At 44.6% G+C, this 22120-nt stretch overlaps 1 protein-coding gene across 1 annotated transcript in view; it reads right to left on the bottom strand.

Annotated features, from left to right (window-relative positions):
• Window positions 1–7547: 7547 nt before the first annotated feature.
• Window positions 7548–22120, bottom strand: part of CCDC180 (coiled-coil domain containing 180) — a 62182-nt gene continuing 47609 nt past the window's right edge. The window contains 8 exon segments of the mRNA XM_040481753.1: window positions 7548–8263; window positions 9414–9549; window positions 10309–10414; window positions 13569–13680; window positions 14414–14551; window positions 15093–15253; window positions 18187–18328; window positions 19100–19166. Of these exon segments, the coding sequence (XP_040337687.1) occupies window positions 8132–8263; window positions 9414–9549; window positions 10309–10414; window positions 13569–13680; window positions 14414–14551; window positions 15093–15253; window positions 18187–18328; window positions 19100–19166 (994 nt within the window). The 3' untranslated portion in view covers window positions 7548–8131.

Raw genomic sequence — 22120 nt, 5'->3', positions numbered from 1 at the left:
AATTTCTTGAAAGTGGCACTCAGAAAAAAGTTCTAATTTCCAGCTGGTTATTTCTTTGCAAATAAACAAGATCCATTTAGAAGGTATTTGTAAGTCAGATAATGGCCAGTTGTTCTAAAGAGCAGAATTGGTAACTGGTCACAATCTTTCCTTGGGTGTTTTGGAGCCTATACTGCTAAAGTTGAAAAAAGCATTGCTCTGGGTGATTCCAAGTCTCAATCCTGATCTTGTAATGTGTCTGGGAAGATCAAGTGGCCTCTATTTGAAACTATAAGATTTGTGGGTGGGTGTTATGACATGTTGCATAAACCCTATTGCTGGAAAGCTGATTTTATAACTTGTGTGCAATGTTTACAACATCACCAGCAACCTGTTTAGGGCTGTGGTGCTAACAAGATAGAAGTGAAATGGAAATCTAGGTCAATGTTGTATAAACCAGTGTTCTTGGACTTATTCTTAAAGGTCTGAGGTTCTCAATAAGAATGCAAAATATTTACATTTTCATTTAGATGATTATTTAAATAAATACAGCCACATTTTGCATCTTCTGATGACTACTTTCTAACAAAGCAGTGCCATGCTAACAGTTATATATAAGATCTTTATGAGGAAAACTACAACTCTTGCAAAAGGAACCAAAAAACCATTAAGTGGAGAGATATTCTATGTTCATGGATAGGAAGACCCAATATTGTCAAGATGTCAGTTCTTCCCAACTTGATCTATAGATAAAGTGTGATCCCAATCAAAATCCCAGCATGTCATTTTATAGACATTGGCAAACTGATTCTACAGTTTATATGGAAAAGTTAAAAAAAAAAAACAGAATAACTAATACAGTATTGAAAGAGAAGAAAAAATTGGAGGACTGGCATTATCAGACTTCAAGACTTTTTATAAATAAAGCTACAATAATTAATATAGTGTGTTATGGTTGAAAGAACAGACAAATAGATCAATGGAACAGAATAAAGAACCCAGAAGTATACCCACAAAAATATAGTCAACTGGTCTTTACCAAAGGATCGCAGGTAATTCAATGGAGAAACAAAAGTCTTTTCAACCAATGGTTTTGAAACAACTGGACATCCACATGCAAAAAAATATATATATATATATTAACCTTGATACAGAACTTTCACAAAAATTAACCAAAAATGTGATGTAGAATGTAAAACTATAAAACTCCTAGAAGATAACACAGGAGAAAATCTAGGTGAACTTGAGTTTATCAGTAACTTTTTATTTTATTTTTTTAAAGCTTTTACTTATTTTTTTTTAATTTATTTTTGGGACAGAGAGAGACAGAGCATGAACGGGGGAGGGGCAGAGAGAGAGGGAGACACAGAATCGGAAACAGGCTCCAGGCTCTGAGCCATCAGCCCAGAGCCTTCCGCGGGGCTCGAACTCACAGACCGTGAGATCGTGACCTGGCTGAAGTCGGAGGCTTAACCGACTGCGCCACCCAGGCGCCCCGACTTTTACTTATTTTTGAGAGAGAGAGAGACACACACACACACAGAGAGAGAGCACATTTGCACACATGCACATAAGTGGGGGAGGGACAGAGAGACGGGGGTAGAGAATCTTTTTTTTTTTTTTTTAATTTTTTTTTTCAACGTTTATTTATCTTTGGGACAGAGAGAGACAGAGCATGAACGGGGGAGGGGCAGAGAGAGAGGGAGACACAGAATCGGAAACAGGCTCCAGGCTCTGAGCCATCAGCCCAGAGCCCGACGCGGGGCTCGAACTCACGGACCGCGAGATCGTGACCTGGCTGAAGTCGGATGCTTAACCGACTGCGCCACCCAGGCGCCCCTAGAATCTTAGGCAGACTCCATGCTCAGTGTGGAACCCAATGTGGGGCACAATCCCACAAACCATGAGATCATGACCTGAGCTGAAATCAAGAGTCAGATGCTTAACTGACAGCCATCCAGGTGCACCTGCCAGTAACTTTTTAGATAAAACACCAAAGGATTGATCCATGAAAGAAAAAGTTGATAAGCTGAACATTGAAATTAAAAGTTCTACTCTGCAAAAGACATTGTTAAGAGAATGAGAAGATAAGCCACAGACTGGGAGAAAGTATTTGCAAAACATATTATATGATAAAGGACTAATACCCGAAATACACAAAGAACTTTTCAAACTCAACAGGAAGAAAACAAAAATTAATTATTGAGGGATGCCTGGGTGGCTCTGTCAGTTAAGCATCCAACTTCAGCTCAGGTCACAATCTCATACTTTGTGAATTTGAGCCCTATGTTGGGCTCTGTGCTGACAGCTCGAAGCCTGGAGCCTGCTTCTGATTCTGTGTCTCCCTCTCTCTCTGCCCCTTCTCTGCTTGTGCTCTCTCTCTCAAAAATAAATAAATAAACTTAAAAATTAATTATTGAATTTAAAAATGGGCAAAAGATCTGAACAGACACCTCAGCAAAGAAAATATGAAGATGGCAAATAAGCATGCCCAAAATACACAAAGAATCCTAACACTCAACAATATCTCAACAAATAAAATTTCAAAAGCAAAACAAACTCACTACCTCCAGAAAAAGTATCTCAAACAAACCATTTTAAAAATGGGCAATAAAAAAAGGGGCAACAGATCTGAACAAATATGTCATCAAAGAAGACAAGAAGATGGTAATAAACATATGAGAAGATGTTCAATATCATATGTCATTAGGAAACTGTAAATTAAAGCCACAATGAGATACCACCAAACACCTATTAGAAAGGCTGAATGCAAAAAATCCCTGGGGGCACCTGGGTGGCTCAGTTGGTTAAGTGTCCGACGTTGGCTCAGGTCATGATCTCATGGTTAGTGGGCATGAGCCCCACATCAGGCTCTGTGCTGACAGCTTAGTCTGGAGCCTGCTTCCAATTCAGTGTGTTTCTCTCTGCCCCACCCCCGCTCGTGCTTCCTCTCTTTCTCTCAAAAAATAAACATTAAAAAAAAAAAAAGAAAATTAAAAAAAAAAAAAAAAAGCCCTGATCATGTCAAATGCTGACAATAGTGTTGAACAACATTCCTGGTTGGAATGCAAAATAGTACAACCACTTTGGAAGACAATTTGGCAGTTTCTTAAAAAGCTAAACATAGTCCTACCATATGATCCAGCAATCGTGCTCCTAGGTATTTACCGAACAAGTGTTGGAAACATGTCTACACAAAAACCGGCAAAAAATATTTAACAGCAATTGTGAATAATAACCCCAAACTGGAAGCAACAAAGAGGTCCTTTAATAGGTGAATGGATAAACAAGCTATGGTACATCCAGATGATGGGTATGATTCATCAATATAAAGAAATGAGCTATCCAGCCACAAAAAGACATGGAGGAACTTTATTATTATTTTTTTTCAATATATGAAATTTATTGTCAAATTGGTTTCCATACAACACCCAGTGCTCATCCCAACAGGTGCCCTCCTCAATGCCCATCACCCACCTTCCCCTCCCTCCCACCCCCAATCAACCCTCAGTTTGTTCTCAGTTTTTAACAGTCTCTTATGCTTTGGCTCTCTCCCACTCTAACCTCTTTTTTTTTTTTTTCCCTTCCCCTCCCCCATGGGTTTCTGTTAAGTTTCTCAGGATCCACATAAGAGTGAAAACATATGGTATCTGTCTTTCTCTGTATGGCTTATTTCACTTAGCATCACACTCTCCAGTTCCATCCACGTTGCTACAAAGGGCCATATTTCGTTCTTTCTCATTGCCACGCAGTACTCCATTGTGTATATAAACCACAATTTCTTTATCCATTCATCAGTTGATGGACATTTAGGCTCTTTCCATAATTTGGCTATTGTTGAGAGTGCTGCTATAAACATTGGGGTACAAGTGCCCCTGTGCATCAGTACTCCTGTATCCCTTGGGTAAATTCCTAGCAGTGCTATTGCTGGGTCATAGGGTACATGGAGGAACTTTAAATACATATTGCTAAATGAAAGAAGCCAGTCTGAAAGGCTACATACTGTATGATTCCAACCATTTGACATTCTGGAAAGGGAAAAACTATAGACAGGGTAAAAAGATCAATAGTTGTCAGTGATTGGGAGAGGAAGAGAGGAAAGAATGGGTGGAACATGGGGCCTGAGGGTTGGTTGTACAACTGTTCTGCATGATACTATAATGGTGGATACATGGCACTAAAGCATCTGTCAAAATTCATAAACCATGTAACACAAAGACTGAAACCTAATGTAAACTATGGACTTTAGCTGGTCCGTAAATTTTAATAAATGAATCACACTACTATAGGATGTTAAAAATAGAGTAAACTGTGGGGGCAGGGGATGGGATATATGGGAAACTGGTTTTCCTTGCTCAGCTTTTCTATAAACCTAAAACTGCTCTAAAATATGAAGTCAATTAAGTATTAAAAAGTTTAAATGAGATAATATTTGAGAAATATACATAGCACAGAAAGTCAACTGTAGTTTATCTACTTTTATTATTAATTCATTGCAATTATTTATGTCAGGATCAATTACTTTTTATGTAAGTTGATTTGGGATTCATATCATAATTTACTGATTATAGATTCTGCTATTGTAAATTTTAGGGATTATTATTTAAAAAAATTTTTTTAATGTTTATTTATTTTTGAGAGAGAGAGACAGAGAGACAGAGTGTGAGCAGGGGAGGGGAAGAGAAAGAGGAAAACACAAAATCCAAAGCAGGCTCCAGGTTCCACACTGTCAGCACAGAGCTCTACGTGGGGCTCGAACACAGGAACCTTGAGATCATGACCTGAGCCAAAGTCAGACGCTTAACTTACTGAGCCACCCAGTCATCCCTAGGGATTATTATTTTTAATAATAATTAAAATTATGCATATCAAAATGTTTTCCAAATGTAGTTTTTCTTCCATTAATCTTTAGTCCATGATAAACTTTGCCACGAGAAGTTTTAACTACTATTAGTTTTATTTTCTGCGTATTATTTTTCCTAGTATTCACCATGAGGGTCAAACATGGTGGGGTCAACAGATTCTATTCTTTGACTTACAGACATATGATTTTGGCTCAGCTTTTTAGGAACATGTTGCTTGCCTACAAGACTTCACAACCCCACCTCTCTCCACCTCATTTATGAAATAGAAGAGGGTTTTCTGAGGTCTTCTTATAAGGGACAAGCAGTTAAATATCAACACAATCCCACTCACACACTGGTTTAGAACAGACTTTTTGTTCTCTCTGTGAATGAGTGAACACCAAGGAAAGAGAGGCTGTGGATGCCCCACGCACCTGGAAATAACCCCCTCTCCTCTTCATCTTGAAGTTCTGTGTAGGAAAGAGCACTGGTAGTTTCCACATTTTCATTCCCACTTTGCTTAAAAACCAGTTTTGATTTGGGCAGCAATTCAACAAATGAAAAGACTAAAGTTCTTAACCTCTCTGACAGCTAAGAGTGACCAAAGTTTAGGTCAATGACATGTGAACAGAGTATGATGGGGGACTTTGGGGAGGCTGGTCAGATGGGAGGGCCTCTTTTCCCTCCTTCTTTTCTCCTGCCTGCAGTCTCAAGTGTAGACCTGGACCATGGACAGCCTTGATGATAGAAACCACAGGCTAAGATGCTGGGGAAGGACAGATGACCCGTGGTCTTCCATGATGAGCAGTCCAGGACCAATAAGGACGGCCTGCCTCTAGAGCTTTTTTGGGTTTGGGGGGTTTGCTTTTGTCTTTGGTTTGTTTTATTAGCAAATGTCCTCCACCATAGGGGTTGTAGGAAAGTTTTGTGAATACAGAAAAGGGCAGGTTAAGAGGACGGCCCCTCTCCTGGAACATAAGTGATTTTCTCTGGTTATTGTCAGTAAGTCACAAATAAGTCAGTGCTATCGTCCAGTTGCCTGGGGTGGGGGTCACTGGAGTTGTCCCACAACAGAAAAAAGAGCTCTTTTATGTGAAAGAGATAGAAATCTCTTTGTTTGTGCCACATTATTTTTCTACTGGATTTTCTACTATACATAGGCAAATATAGGAGCTTTGCCATTGTATCACTATGTGACCTTGTACAAGATAGGCCCTTTCTCTGGGACACAACCCTTTGTGCATAGTGGCAGAGACAGGTATGCAGGCAGCTTGTATGATTCTGAGACTTGGTGCTTCTGCCTGGCTGACATTCATGCACTCTTCTGTTGGGAACAGGACATTAGTGTTTCTTTAGGGAACTGCCCCTTCCCCACCCTTCATCCTAGTGGCTGAGACTGACAGCCCTTGCTGGGTCCAGTGGTGAACATATGACCCAGGCCTCAGCAGCTGTGGGGTGCACAGAGCTGGCTGAAGGAGACCAACCTCATGTGTGGAGCTACTAGTACAATGTACACGCGTACACATCAGCTTGCGGGCTCATGTATGCACTCTTCTTGGGTCTTGGACCCCTTGTGTGTGCCTGGCCATGGACACAAAGCCTGGCTACCATACACTGTGTTCCTTTCTGTACCCATATCACTCCATCTCAACACTCCAACCTGTTTTGAAGGAGCTGGACCTCACTGAGCATCCACTTATGTGGTTCTGTATCAGGCTTTTATTGCACAATTAGGAAACTGAGGCCAAGAGTGAGTCAAGGACCAGTCTGGGGCCCAGGAGGTGGGCAGAGTCCAGAGGATAAGGAAGGGCTTTGGCCTTGTAGGCCAGGGCTCAACACATCCTGAAAGAGTTTACTTGGTGATGAGAAACTCTAGGATGCCAGGGGGCCCCTGCCCACCTCCTCTTTATTGTGGAGGTCATTTTCCTCTCCACATACTCACATGTGCTCAGGCACATTCACTCACACTGACTTCTCGGGTGGGGAACATGGAGGCATGGTCAAGAAAGAGCAGACATGGGAGAACTTACAAGAGGGAGAATGGAAAGAGGTTGGAGGCAGCTCTATCATGGGGCAGTGGCATCCATTTCCCTAACTACCTGCTCGATAGGGAAGTCCCTAAGGTTCCAAGGGTAGCTTTGGGAGAAGGACTGGGGTCTTGCAGTCCACTTCTGTGAGCACCTGGAACTACAATGAGCCCACAGTCCCTAGTGTGGACAGTGGCTACAGGAAAACAGGTCAGGAGGTAGGTCAACGACAGGCCAGGGGACAGGCAATGCAGGGTGGGGGACAGGTGAGGAGGACAGATGTGTCTGGTGTGTGTGGAGGAGGGTTAGAAGGGGCCCAGAGCAAGGCCAAGGCTTCTTCCAGGCTCCCCTTCCCCATGACCTCATTCATGCTTCTTGGGATCATCTCCAAAACAATGGCTTGCCCCCAAGTCTTTGTCCACTTTTGGGGAACCAAAAAGTATGCTGAGGCGCTATACTGGCTGTATACCTTTGAGGAGGTTGTCTTGACCTTCTGAACTTGAGTTTCCACATCTGTAAATGGGAGCAAAAGCCTACCTCATCAAGTCATTAAAACAGGTAAAGCATAGGAAAATCCAAACTGATGCAAAGTCAAAATGCAAACCAGGTAAAAGGAACAGGAGTTGATGAAATCAAGGAAGGAATGTAAGCAGTCCATCCAAGTGCCACAAAAAGCTACTAACAAATGAGATCTGGCGTGGTTAGGCCATTTAATCAAGGAAGAGAAAATCAGCAAGGAAGATGCAAGATGGAGGCTTCCAGAGGGAAGGATCTGAGTCTCACAAGATTTAAGGGGCCCCTAGGAAAATTAAGGAGTCCTGGAAGATTTTCCTCAAAATGCTATAATTTGGTCAGGCAAGTTGCCAGGCAGATACCCAATCAAGACTGGATGAATTCTTTGTGGGTTGCATGGTTGCAATTATCTTACACTTTGTTAAATGTAAATATACCCATGCCCAGATAATTTTATTATTTCATTTTCCAAGATGAAGTGCCAAGCATGCCTATTGGAATTATGTCCTCTGAATTACTGGTCTCTATTTTAAGTGGCCCAATCCTGTGACCCACCAACCCTGATAACCACATGGAACCCCCTTTAACCTCTGTCCTCCTTACCCATCCACGTGGGCAGGGACCACACCATGTCCTGGTCACTGATGAAGCTACTGTGCTGGGTATAGAGCAGGGATGGATGAACGGATGGATGGATGGATGGGCGGACAGATGGATAGAGAAGGAGTCCATAAAAAATGAACCTTTATGTGGGGTGGGTTGAGGGTGTCACAAGTACAGGCCCTGGATGGTATCCACGGAGCGCTTCCAGCTGTCCTTCCAGCGCTGAGCCTCCTTCACCTGCAATGTGTTGTCGTCCTGGATCTTCTTCAACTCCTCTTCGAATAATGCTAAATATTTCTGGGAGCAAACCAGCAGGAGGAGGCCAGATGAGGAGGGACTTCTGGACTCTGGGACCTACAGGAATGCAATACCCCACTGGCGGGTGGTTTTTAACCTACTCCAGACACTGACAAGGGTTCCAGAAATCACTTCTCATGTAATCTGCCCAGCAACCCATTCGGCAGGTCCAGTCGTTTTATAGATGGGGAAACTGAGGCTCAGAATCTTGCCTGGGGTCACCCAACTAGAAAGAGGCTGAGCAGGGACAAGGACCCATCCCCATGATTCCGGACTCTGCACCATTCCTAACTGCCATCCCGCACTATGGCTTCCTTGGAGCTCAGGGGACTTGGTTTCCATGTAAGGCTGATCCCTCCACACCTTGAGCCCTTACTGAACTCGACAGAGGTGTCCCCTCTGCCCAAGCTTGGCATAGTGGCCAGGGAAGGGCGTGGGCTCTCCCCCAGTGGGGTCAGCCTATCTTGTACCCTGGGCAGGACAAGATTTCTCTCTCGGCACCAGGACCAACACTGCCACAGGCAGCATCTGGATGCAGCCTCCTCTTTAGACAGGCCCCAGGGGTGACTAATAGGCACTGGGCTCAAATCCTGCCTTTGTTACTTCATAGCAGCACGAGGGGGACACATTTCTTTAAGCTTCAATGTCCTCATCAGTACTAGGTGGACAATTCTTTCCATCATGGGGCCATTATGAGGAGTCAGTGAGATGCCTCATGTTGAGAGAACCATGGCAGGTGCTCAGTAACTGCCAGCTGCTCTACCCACTGCCTCCCACTGCCCCCATGGCCTCTGTGCCTCTTACTACTCTGTCCCCTCACTCTGACTCAACTGTTCTTCCAGAGGTCTTCCTTCACCCCTCAGTCTGGGTGGGGTGTCCCTCAGCTGGGCTCCCCCTGGCACTGGGGCTCATGCCATCAGACCCACACTATCACTGGGATTGGACATGACCCACAAACATGAGTCTGTGAACATTAACTGTCTTGAGTGTTGACACTGTGCTCTGGGGCCCCCTGGCAGGGGTCACCTTCCCCATGGGCCAAACATGAGGGCACCTTGGGACGGGAAGCTCCCTTCTTCCCAAGGCAGCCAAACTGAGCTGCCCTGTGCTCCCTAGGACATGCCCATCTGCACCCTGTCTCTCGACTCACCAGGTAGACAGCATCTCGGGCTTCCACAGCCGCCAGGTGGCCCAGGGTCGTTTTGGTGGTGATGATGGATGATGTTTTCCGGAGGAGAATCTTGTTTTGGATGGTGACTTCAGTGGGTTTGATTCCTGGCCACTTCCTACAAATAAACATGCATGTAAAAGTCTGACATGCTTGTCATCATCCTTCACAGTGCACCCTCCAATCCCAGTGGAAACGTTTGGCATATCTTTGCCTTTTTTTATTTTTTAAAAGATCATGTTTTAAATGTCTTCCTTAAAAGAAAAACCTTACTGAGCATTTAACATTAAGTTTCTTCAAGTTCTTTTTCCTACTTTCACACTGAATCTTGGGTTCTGCACGGGAGAGAGGAATGCTCCACTTCTAGTTGTCTCCCTTTTGCAGGCCTCAGTTTCCTCAGCAGTGGGCCAGCCAGGTGGCAGTCACCGATTCCTGGCCCATTTTTCCTACTGTGTTGGGCAAATCACCGCCTTACTTCCTCTTCCAGAGTCACATTCTTGGGGCACAGAGAACAAGGACTTTGACAGCTCTTATCACACATGCAGCGCTCCACAGTGCGACCAGTGACTCAAGAATGTGCCCCAGACTGGGATGGGCCTCCCTTTCTTTGGGGGCCCCTTTGTGGGTCCGTATCAAAGGAACTAATAGCTGGTGAGCTCTTAACTGTGTGCCAGGGGCACTCTAAGTACAATCTCATTAAACTTTCTCTTTGTAATACCACAGAAGGTGGGCTTCCATGCCCATTTCACAGGCAAGGAAACTGAGGCTTAGCACATAATGCCTTTCCAAGGCTTCCAGTTGCCCCTGACTATGGCGCTGCCTCGTGCTCCAGCAAACTCAGCCATTGGTGGTATTCTTTAATGCTCTTGGCTCTTACCTGCTCCCCCGCTCAATCAGGGGCTTCTCACTTTCTTCCTTCAGGGAAAGCCTAGCGAGTTTCCTCCGTATGAGGATTGATGTTTTCTGTTTGGTAGGCTCCATCCCTGGCAGGCAAAAGACAGGTTATGACCATAGCCTCACACACGGGCTGAGATCAAGGGGATTTCCCCGACCCTACGTTTAGAGGGATGAGGGCTTGCTCCCTTCCTCCCGACTTGGAGTGTCCAGTGGGAGGCAGAGCCCAGTCCCACAGAGAAGCTGAAAGCACCATATCTGAAGGCCCGGGGGGGTGGGGGGGCTGGTGATGGGAGGTGTGATTTAGGCGGTCTTCCCAGCTCCAAAGCCCAGAGCCCGACGCTCTGACCTTCACACAGCTTCCACAAGCCTCCAAATAAGCTTTATAGACCCCTCTTTGGCTTATACTAGCTCAAATGGGTTCTGAACTATCCCTGGGGCAAACACATTCAATGTTGTCCCTCTGATATCTGGCTCACTGACCTGTCCTTTCAAGTGCCTTCCTGACGGGGCTGCAGCAGCCGAGTGACAGTCAGCAGGCAGGAGCTGCCCTGATCTGCCAGGGAGGACAGGGCCAGGCTGCTTGGCCCAGAAGCCGGAGTTACAGCAGGAGAGGCCTCCCTGTGACTGGTACGGGGCTCTTCCAGCTCCATGGTTCCTTCCAAGTTACCAAGAGTGGCTTCCCTGCTGCCTGCTCTGCCCAGCCTCCTTCAGGCCTCATCTCTAGTGCCTCTGCAGGCCCTGCTTTCCCAAACAAGGCCTGCACTGGACACAGAGACTTCCAATATGGGAAAATGACCACTACCTCAAAATGCATATACATTGGGACCCAAAAAGTCCACTTCCAGGAACCTAGAATAGAGATATAAGGATGAAGATGTTCCCTTCAGCACAATTATAGGAGTGAAAAATTGGAAATGGCCCCACGTTCAACAGCAGGGGACTAATGAATAAAGTGCAATGCACAGCAAGTGAAAATGCTCAAGAAGATGATTGACTGGCTTGGCCAATGTCCACCCAAGGGCGAATTAGGTCATGGAAGAACACTCACCCTGTAACACACACACACACACACACACACACACACACACACACTCAGGTCTGTGCCCAAAAGGAAAGGACTGGAAAGATAGGACAGCAAACATTAAGGGCACTTAGTTCTGAGTAGAAGGACTGTGTTCTTCCCTTTCTTTGTAATTAAGATTGAGTTTTTAATTAAAAATATTTTTTTAAATGTTTTTATTTATTTTGAGAGAGAGAGAGAGAGAGTGATCAAGCAAGGGAGGGGCCGAGAGAGAGGGAGACACAGAATCCGAAGCAGTCTCCAGGCTCAGAGCTGCCAGCACAGAGCGTGATGCAGGGCTTGAACCCACGAATTGTGAGACCATGACTTGAGCCAAAGTCAGACGCTTAACCAACTGAGCCACCTAGGCACCCCAAGTTTTTAATTTTTACAATGAATTGTCTTTGTAATAAAAACTTTTGAGAGTGCACGTGTGAGCAAGTCGGGTAGAGGGAAAGGGAGAGACAGTTAAGCTGGCTCCATGCTCAGAATGGAGCCTGATATGGGACTTGATTGATCAAACCATGAGATTACGACCTGAGCCAAAATTGAGTCAGACACTCAATCAGCTGAGCCATCCAGGGATCCCAAAAGCTCTTAACAATAAAAGTAAAATATTTTAATTACTCACTAGGTAAGTAAATGGATAACATTTACTATATGATTTAAACCTTGGGGTGCCTGGAAGGCTCAATCGGTTAAGCGTCAGACTTCAGCTCAGGTCATGATCTCGCAGTTCATAAGTTCGAGTCTGGCATCAGGCTCTGTGCTGACAGCTCACAGTCTCAGCCTGCTTCAGATTCTGTGTCGCTCTCCTTCTCTGACTCCTCCCCTGCTCATGCTCTGTCTCTGTCTCTCTTTCTCTTTCAAAAATAAACAAAATAAAAAAATATTAATCTTTATATAGTTATAAAAGCAAAACACACGTTAGAAAAAGTTTAAACATCACCTAACGGGGGAAAAGAAAAAAATTTAGGAGTCTGTCACCATTCCACCCACCAGGGGTGATCATTGTCAACAGTGTGGGACCTGTCCCTCAGGCTCTGTCTTTCTCATTCTGTGTCTGTCCCTCACACAGATTCACATACATATATGTGAATATATGTTTATCTCACATATGCACTTTTTTAAAAAAATGGTATCATAGATAAGTACTAATTGTGAACTTGCTTTTTCCCATAACAGTAGTCCTTCCTGACTCTGCACACTGGCACGCATAGACACACTGACCCCCTTTAACGGCTGCCCAGTATGCACTTGTACATCGGGACCATAATTTACTGATCCAATCACCTACACGTGGATGTTAGTGTTGTTTCCAGTTCTTTGCAACATCAAATGGTGCTGTGATGAATATGCTTGGAAAGATATCTTTGGAAAAATTGTGTAAGTATTTCTGTCAGATATATTCCTAGTGTTAGAACTGCCGGGTGAAAGGTATACATCGTCTGAATTTTGACAGGTGCTGACAGAGGGCTCTCCAAGACAGGGATATTGATGTACACCTCTCCAGGGGTCTCTGTGGTACCTGGGCTTTCTGACATTCTCACCAGGGCTGGGTGTCACTCAATTTGCAAACCTTGCCAGGCTGTTGGTGAAAAATGATATCTTAATAGTGTTTACATTCTCATTATTCATCCTCAGTGAGGTCAAGCATCTTTTATACTCACTGGACATATGAACTGCTTCTCTTTTGCATTGCATGTGTTTGCCCTTTACCTCTTTTTAGAAATGTAACCTCTACCATGGGGGAGGTTAGGTCTTTTTCTGGCCTATATATAGCCTGTTAGGAACATTTGTCCAGTTGTGGTTTTTCTTTCAAGTTTTTGACATTTTTCTTCGTTTTTATTTTGGCCATGGAGGAGTGCCAGCCATCGCCTTCACAGCTTCTGGCTCTCATCTCCTACTTAGGGAAGCTGTCCCTACTCCAAGATTATGAAAATATTTACTATTAGGGTTATTTTTTTACATATAATTTTTGACCCATTTGGGATTTACTTTTTTCATTAAAAAAAACAACAACACCTTACTGTTAACGAAAACCAAAAACCATCAGTCCTCTCGTTAGAGAATCTGTTTTCATTCCAGTGAGCTGGGGAAAAGCAGATGTCCTGGGCCCATCTGCCTCCACCTCACCCCCACCCCTGGGGCTCAGGCACAAGGTCCACGGCACCACTTACTTGCAACCCGGACATCGTCGATGGTGACCACTTCATCTAACTGCAGCAGGAACTTCTCGGTGAAGGTGGCCAGGCTGGCTATGAAAAACCGGCCGTACTTCCTGGTGAATTCCTGCAGGGAACATGGGGAGTCTGCGGCTGCAAGGAGAGGGGTCTGCCCCCAAGGCCAGCTGAGGGAGGACTTGGGGAGCTGGCAGGTGAGACGAGACCAAAGCCATGAGTCAACTATGTCTGAGTTAAGTGGCATCTGGTCCTCAGCCAAGAGGCCTCTCCCAAGAGCTGACTGGGCTCAAAGATAGGAAATGGTTTAGAACTGGTCAAGCTGGGCGCCTGCGTGGCTCAGTCAGTTAAACATCTGACTTTGGCTCTGGTCATGATCTCACAGTTTGTGAGTTCAAGCCCCGCATCGGGCTCTGGGCTGACAGCACAGAGGCTAGAGCCTGCTTCGGATTCTGTGTCTCCCTCTTTCTCTGCCCCTCCCCCACTTGCTTACACTCTCTCTCTCTCTCTCTCTCAAAAATAAAGAAACATTAAAAAAAAAAAGAGGTGGCCAAGGAACACCCAGAGGTTATTCACTAAACACAAAATACATAGATGTGGGTCTTGAAAAAAGTTCTCATTAGTAATTTTGTAATTAACTCATTTAGAAATCAAAAGATGCAAGTTAAGCCAGCCAGTAATGACCAGCCAGCTCTATGAAACCTGCTGGCTTTCATGACCCCTTTGGCCAGGGTACCATCTAGGGGCCATGCTCAGTGCTGTTGCTGGACTGTCAGTTGGGGGAGTCCCTCTGGGGGCAGTACAGCCCTCAGCACCCAGGCCCGGCAGCCAATGGCACTACTGACCTCAAGCTTCTCCCTGGTTGCCATAATCACAGTGTCTAAATCGTTCTGCCTTTTCTCTTCTGCCTGACACAGAGACTCCATTTCTTGGATATGTGCGGGATGTCCGAGATTTTGATGGAGCTTCTGGGCATTTTCATCCTTTAATCAAACAATCCAGAAATCAGTGGGGATTTTGACCTGGTCTCTAGGTCAGGGCCAGAATGTCACGGGCCCATGCCCTCTGCTAAATGGCCATAGTCAGACTTGTGTGCTCTGACCCGGGTGTGGGAAAGGCCATGGATGGACAGAGGAAGGCAGAGAAGGCAAGATGGGGGCATGACTGGAGCTGACTCTGAGGGCTGGGGAGTGGGAGAGCTGAGCAGCAGCCCCAGTATAACCAGAGCCTTAAGTCCAATAAAATCAATGGCATCCATGTCTGTGCTCCAAGAACCAGGTAGACCTTTGCTGCTCATGTCAATGACCACACTCCCACAGAATCAGCAGACCCACTTGTTAAATCCAAAAAAGGAGTTTATTGAACACCTTCTATGAAGAAGAAGGCATTTCTCCAATGCCCTGTGTCCCTTAGTCCCCATGCAACAATGCCAGCCTGGCCAGTTCTGCCTATGCCTTGCCCCCATTTCTGAGCTCCCAGGGGCCCTTGGTCCCAGAGAAGGAGGACTAGTCCTGGGGCTCCCACCTTCCTTATCTCCAGCTTTTCCTGATAATCCCAGAACTGTCCCCGGATCTCTTTGGCAGATGCACAGAATCTTTTCCAGTGGTGTTCTTTGAAGTTCTCCATCACCAGCCAGCAGACCTGGGGCAGCAGCTCCTCAAATCTCCTCATCTGGGCCCGTAATTCTACAGGAGTTGGGAGGTGGGGGACCAGGCGAGGGAACAGAGCAGAGCCAAGCTGCTGAAGTGATCTCTCCCACAAAGCCCCAAAGCAATTTCCCAAAGAGAAGGACTTGGTCTACAATGTGGTCATAGCTATCTCATTAGGAGGGATCCTGTGGTCAGAGCAGTACAGAAAATACTAGATTAAGCAAATTCAAAGGACTTCTCTTCAATACTCTACAGGACTTCCCAGCTTATGAAAAGTGCATGGAGCCTTGAGGAGTCTGTTTTATCCATTATCTCCTCAAAGACTGCCTCGACCCTGGTCCCCTTCTGTCCCTGGGGACCCCTAAGTAGCTCTACGTTACACCTACCTTCTCATCCATATCCCTTTACCTCTCCCAGACTATCATCTCTTTGTTTCTCTGCATTGTGTTTTGGAAATTTTCTCTGATAGTAGAAGCCATTCACAATTTCAAAATTTCAACTATTTATTTTTCCAATATAGAAGTTCTATGTGGTTCTCTTTCCTATCTATTTGGTCATTTTCATAGTCTCTCACTCCTTCCTCATGTTTCCAGTATCCTTTTTAATTTAACTGTAATAAATACATTATTTTATATTCTGTGTCTAATAGGTTCAGTATCTGAAGTTTTACTGTCTCCTTCTGCTGCCTCATGCTTTAGGGGCCTTTTCCGTGTGTGTGTGTGTGTGTGTGTGTGTGTGTGTGTGTTGTTTGTTTGTTTACTGTGAGCTCTTCTGGGAAATTTGACTTGTGAGACTCCTTAGAGGCATGAATTGAAGGTGGGTTTCTTTTCTAGAAAGGATTTATGGTGTCTACCAGATAAGCATCTGGGCACCACTAATTCAAGACCATTTTAAGCTAAATTGTCGGTTGGAGGGCTTTTGGATGATCTACAAAAACAAAGTTAACTTCAGGCACCAAGGTCATTTTATAGTTACAGATTCTTATTAGAGTTTCCCTTCTGCTTTACCCAGTACCAAGGTTTTTTAATAAGACAGTTTCCTTCTAGTTGCTACTGCTGGTGGTGCTGAAGGACAGGGGAGGGGGACTTGGTTTCTGTCTCATTCACCCCACTTTGCAGCTAGAGCCCTGAGGGGGTGGTCCCAGTTTTCTGTGGCTTGTGTCCTTCCAAACTTTGCACCATGGGTGGTCTGGGGCTTTGTCTTCTGCTCCCAAAGCCCTGGAGGCCATGAAAACAAAGGCTCAAGCTCACCTGGGAGTCAGCAATATCCTTACGGCAATGTGTTACTGTTCAATTTCTTTCTTGGAGTTCCTATTTTCACCCAATGTGGGACCCTTGTGTATTTCTTACTTTATGGGTAGCTCATCAATTAAAAGAGCTTGTCCCAAAAATGGTATATCTAATACTTGTAAATGTTTTCAGTGGGAAAAGTGGTCAGCATACTGGACTTCCAAATTTCAGGAAATGGAAGTCTCCATTTAATGGGAACTGTGACTCTTCCAGAGAGGGACATAATCTTCGGCATTTCCCAAACCCATACGTTTGACCACAGAACCTTTCTTTTGAGGAAGGTCACATAGGATAGGATCCCAGACTTCACATGGGGACATTCTGAGCTAGAGAAACAAAATGCTCCAGTAGTTTCAATGCCAGTCATTCTATAGCCACAGTAGTGAGAGCCACCACTGGTTATTTCCTCTGTATATGGCAAGTCTGTGTAGTGGGCTTAATCCTCAAAAAATTTGCACAGTGAGTGTTGTCTTTATCTCCAGTTTACAGACAAGGAAACTAAGGCCCACAGAGGTGAGGTGACTTGGTCAAGGTCATAAGGCAGAGAGAAGGCAGTGCTGGGCCTTGAAACTAGGTCTAGCTCTCCTCCAATCATCTCCCTCTTCTACCCAACACAGCAGGAATAATTAGGACTGACAACCGCATAAAACATGCGTGGCTATGGACAAAGATGCAGAGGAACGTGGAGAAATGGGCAAAGGTGGGCGTTGGGTGTGTTTTCACAGCTTCTTTAATGTCATTACAATAAATGTAAATGGCAAGATGTATTCTACCTGCCTGTTTTCACGTCCCTATTCTCCAGGAGGCTGTGTCTATCGGGGTCATCAGAGCCCAGCATGGGCCAGGCATACAGTTGATACTTAACAAATACCCGTGGAAAGTTTTCTTCAAACGTTCAAATACAGAGTTACCACATGACCCAGCAATTCCACTCCTAGCTATACATCCAAGAGAAAGGAAAACGTATGTCCACACAAAACGTGTATGTGAATGTTTATAACAGCAGTATTCACAGTAGCCAAAGGTGGAAACAGACAAATGTCTACTGATGCAGGGTAAACAAAACGTGGCATATGTACACAATGGAATAAGAGTGAGTCATGAAAAGGAATGAAATACTGACACATGCTACAACACGGATGAACCTTGAAAATGTTATGCAGAATGAAAGAAACCAGTCACAAAGGAGCACACAGTGATTCCGTGCATATGCAAGCTCAGAATAGGAAATCTACAGAGGCAGAAAGTAGTTGAGTGGTTGCTTAGGGCTGGGACAGTGATGGGGGGACAGGGAAGTAGTGATCGTTGCCCAACTCTGAGAATATACTAAAATCCACTGAATTGGAGATTTTACACGGGCAAATTGTGTGGTATGTGACTATCTCAATAAAGCTGTCAAAATTACCTGTGCAATGAACAAAACATTTTTAGTGATACAAATCACCAGATTTCTCAAGAAAAGTCATTTTTTTTTTCAGTGTTGTTGTGCCTCCCAGTTAAATCTGATCAATGTTTTTACCTAATTCCAAGATGGCAGCTTTTCACAGGGAGGCTCCTGTGCCTCGCTCAGTGACCTCCTGGTCAGGAGGGCACCCTCCAGGCTGTGAAGCCCAGGCTCTGCTCAATTGGTGGCATGTGCCACACCCTCGACCTACCTGCCCGCCTGCCGCCCAGACTCACCTATGAGGCAGGAGTTATGGTACTCATCTGTCTGGACATGGTATTCCAGGATCCTCTTGCAGATATTCTCTGCACACTGGTCAAAGTTTTCGTACATGCAGTCAGGCCTGGTGACTGAGTGCTTCTCTTTGTGGTAAAACTCCTGCAAAAGAGGTCGATGCTGTCTGGGCAAGGATGCTCACCATGGGGCTCTGGCCCATGCTCCTGCATCCTCCACCCCACTCTCCACACCTCCTAGCCCATTCTCCTGATGTCACTCTTTCTACCCAACTGCCCTTTTTACCACTGCCAATATCCCAGTACTCAAGGCATAAGTGACTGAATGGCAAAACTCTTTTTTTGTCCTTCAAGACCCAAATGGAATCTCATTCCAACGACCAGGTTGAGAGAATTCTATGAAGTGCCAAACTAGGTACTAGGCCAAAGGCCACAAATATGGATGACTCACAGACCCTATTCTGAAGGATTTGCAGCCTAGCTGGAGGCCGACAGGAACGCACACAGACACCCCTGTGTGGGGTGTGCTGGAACTGTGCACTCGGTAGCTCCAGCAGCCCCATCCATCTCCCTGTGGTGCCGCCATGTCTGTTGCCCTACGCGGGGTGCTGGCCTCCCAGGGACAGAGACTGGGCTTGTTCCTCTTAGCCCACCCAGTATCTGACATATAGTAAGTGTCCGAGAAATGTTTGGTGGCTCAGTAAATGGATAAATGAATGAATGAGGTTTAATTTTTAGGATGAAGAAAACATCACATGAGGTGACAGAAGCTAGGTAGCTGTGGTTGTGGGTCTGTTTCTCTCAATTTCACCCACAAAGCCATTATCAGCAAAATCTAAGAGGCAGAGGTGGCTGGGGACATATGGCCAGCAGCCAGTCCAGGGGCACGCAGAGGCCTCTGGGCAGCAGCCCTCACCTCCACAACATTCAGCAGATGCTCATTGCTCTCCCAGAGGAGGGTCAGGATGATCCCTTTAAAATCCCTGAAAGACACAAAAGACAGATCCCTGAGGGGTCTTGTCTAATCACACCAAATGGTGTGGACAAAACCAAATGGACAGAACATTCTGAGTGCTCAGCAGCCCAGCCAGGATTGGACAGTTCATGTGATTCCCAGGTGTGTTCTCACCTAATATTTCTATTTGTCTAGCTTAATGGCTCTTTTATGTGATAAGCTGGGTTTGGCCCCTTCCAAGAGTCTATTCTCTTTTGGCCTCATCACTCATTGTAGCTACTTGCTCCTGCCCTGGGACCTTTGCACACACTGATTCCTCCCCAGAGAACATGGTTAACTTTCTTCTTGGTCACATTTGCTCCTGCTCTTCCTCAGATCCTAACCTGGTGGCAATTCCTGACCATCCTGGTCCAATGCTCTCAGAGTGGTCCTCAGCTCTACAACACTCCCCACAGAGGGATTTGGGATTGATTTTTGTGACCGGCTGATTAAACTCTATCTCTTCTAGAAGATGGTAAATTCCATCTAGACAGACCGCATGTGTCTGTTTTGCTCACCATGGGACCCCCAGTCCTGCTACAGAGTCTGAACTTATTTGTACCTCAGTATTGGTTGAAGAAAGAAAGAACAATTTCTTATAAATATTAATCAAACAAGCAGGACTTCCTGTAGGACCAAACATCCGCCTTCCGGTACCTCTGCCATTTAGGCTCACTCTGTACACACTGGGGCTTTATTAAACAAAGTTGCCCAGTACCAGTGGATATTCCTGGCCAGTTAAGTTAATTATCTCAATAGTAAAAGTGAAATAAGGGAAGGGATAGATGTATTAGAACTTAATTTAACTTAGAACCTTAAGATGTAGGACACTTAATTTTTCACAATTTCTGTTAAGTGATGCAGCCAATTTCTAAAACATATGTATATAGGCCACTCACTGTTTCATTTTAAAATTCACTCATCATAACTAAAGAAAATTAGAAATATACTGAAAAGCAAAGGAGAAAATGAATGCCAACATTTTATTGTATTTCCTTCTGGCTGCTTTTAAAGTCAGTTTGGAATTAGGTTCATGTGTATTTTACATTCTGTTCACTTGTTAAGTGTTCCCCCACATTAAGATATCTTTTTAAATGGCTGTGTAACACCATCTAGTATGTAAGCACCATGGTTTGCAATCCTCTATTTTTGGACTGCTAGGTTTTCTGATTTTTTTAATCTTTCTTTTTTTAAAATTTATTTATTTAAATTCAAGTTAGTTAACATACAGTGTAGTATTGGTTTCAGGAGTAGAACCAGTGATTCATCACTTACATGTAACACCTAGTGCTCACCCCAAGTGCCCTCCTTAATGCCCATCCCCCATCTAGCCCATCCCCTACCATCTTTATTGAAGAGTCTCTTATGGTTTCCTTCCCTTCCCCTATGTCCATCTGTTTTTTAAATTCCACATATAAGTGAAATCATATATTTTGACTGACTTATTTCGCTTAACATAATACATTCTAGTTCCATCCAGGTCATTGCAAATGGCAAATTTTCATTCTTTTTGATTGCCGAGTAATATTCCTGTGGTGTGTGTATGTGTGTGTGTGTGTGTGTGTGTGTGTGTGTGTACCACCTCTTTATGCATTCATAAGTCAATGCACATTTGGGCTTTTTCCATAATCTGGCTACTGTTGATAGTGCTGCTATAAATATTGGGGCGCATGTGCCTCTTGAAATCAGCATTTTTTAAAGTTTATTTATTTTGAGAGAGAGAGAGAGAGAGCACAAGTGGGGTAGGGGTGGAGATGAGAGAGAGTTCCAAGCAGGCTGTCAGTGTAGAGCCTGACGCAGGGCTTGATCAAACTCACAAACCATGAGATCATGACCTGAGCCAAGATCAAGAGACAGATGCCCAACCAGCTGAGCCACCCACGCACACCCCAAAATCAGCATTTTGTATCCTTTGGATAAATACCTAACAGTGCAATTGCTGGTAAGATACTTCTGTTTTTTTTGTTTTTTGCTTTTTTTTTGGAGGAACCTCCATACTGTTCTCCAGAGTAGCTGCACCTGTTTGCATTCCCACCAACAGTGTAAAAGAGTTCCCCTTTCTCTGCATCCCTTCCAGTATCTGTTGTTTCATGAGTTGTTAATTTTAGCCATTCTGACAGGTGTGAGGTGGTATCTCATTGTGATTTTGATTTGTATTTCTCCAATGATGAGTGATGTTGAGCATCTTTTCATGTGACTGCTAGCCATCTGGATGTCTTCTTTGGAGGTGTCTATTCATGTCTTCTGCCCTTTTCTTCACTGGATTATTTGTTTTATTGGGTGTTGAGTTTGATAAGTTCTTTATAGATTTTTGATACTAACCCTTTATCTGATATGTCATTTGCAAAAATCTTCTCCTATTCTGTCGGTTGCCATTTAGTTTTGTTGATTGTTTCTTTCGCTGTGCAGAAGCTTTTTATCTTATTTTTTAATGTTTACTTTTGAGAATGAGAGACAGACAGAGTGTGAGCAGGGGAGGGGCAGAGAGAGAGGGAGACACAGAATCTGAAGCAGACTCCGGGCTCTGAGCAGTCAGCACAGAACCCGACACGGAGCTCGAACTCGAACCATGAGATCATGACCTGAGCCAAAGTCGGTAGGTTAACCAACTGAGACACCCAGGTGCCCCCAGAAGCTCTTTATCTTGATGATGTCCCAATAGTTAATTTTTGCTTTTATTTCCCTTGTCTACTATTTGACTAGGCCTCATCCTTGGACACCGCCTTTGGCTTGCTATGTCCTATGTTAGTAATACTACTAAGTCAGGGGCACCTGGGTGGCTCAGTTGGTTAAACATTGGACTATTGATTTTGTCTCAGGTCATGATCTCACTGTTCATGAGATCGAGCCCCATGTTGGGCTATGCACTGACAGCATGGAGCCTGCCTGAGATTCTCAATCTCTCTCTCTCTCAAAATAAATAAATAAAGATTTTAAAAAATA

This window comes from Herpailurus yagouaroundi, unplaced genomic scaffold (genome assembly GCF_014898765.1).
Source record: "Herpailurus yagouaroundi ecotype Mexico unplaced genomic scaffold, PumYag 160, whole genome shotgun sequence".
Lineage (NCBI taxonomy): Eukaryota > Metazoa > Chordata > Mammalia > Carnivora > Felidae > Herpailurus > Herpailurus yagouaroundi.
This window is presented reverse-complemented; position numbering and strand designations above follow the sequence as displayed.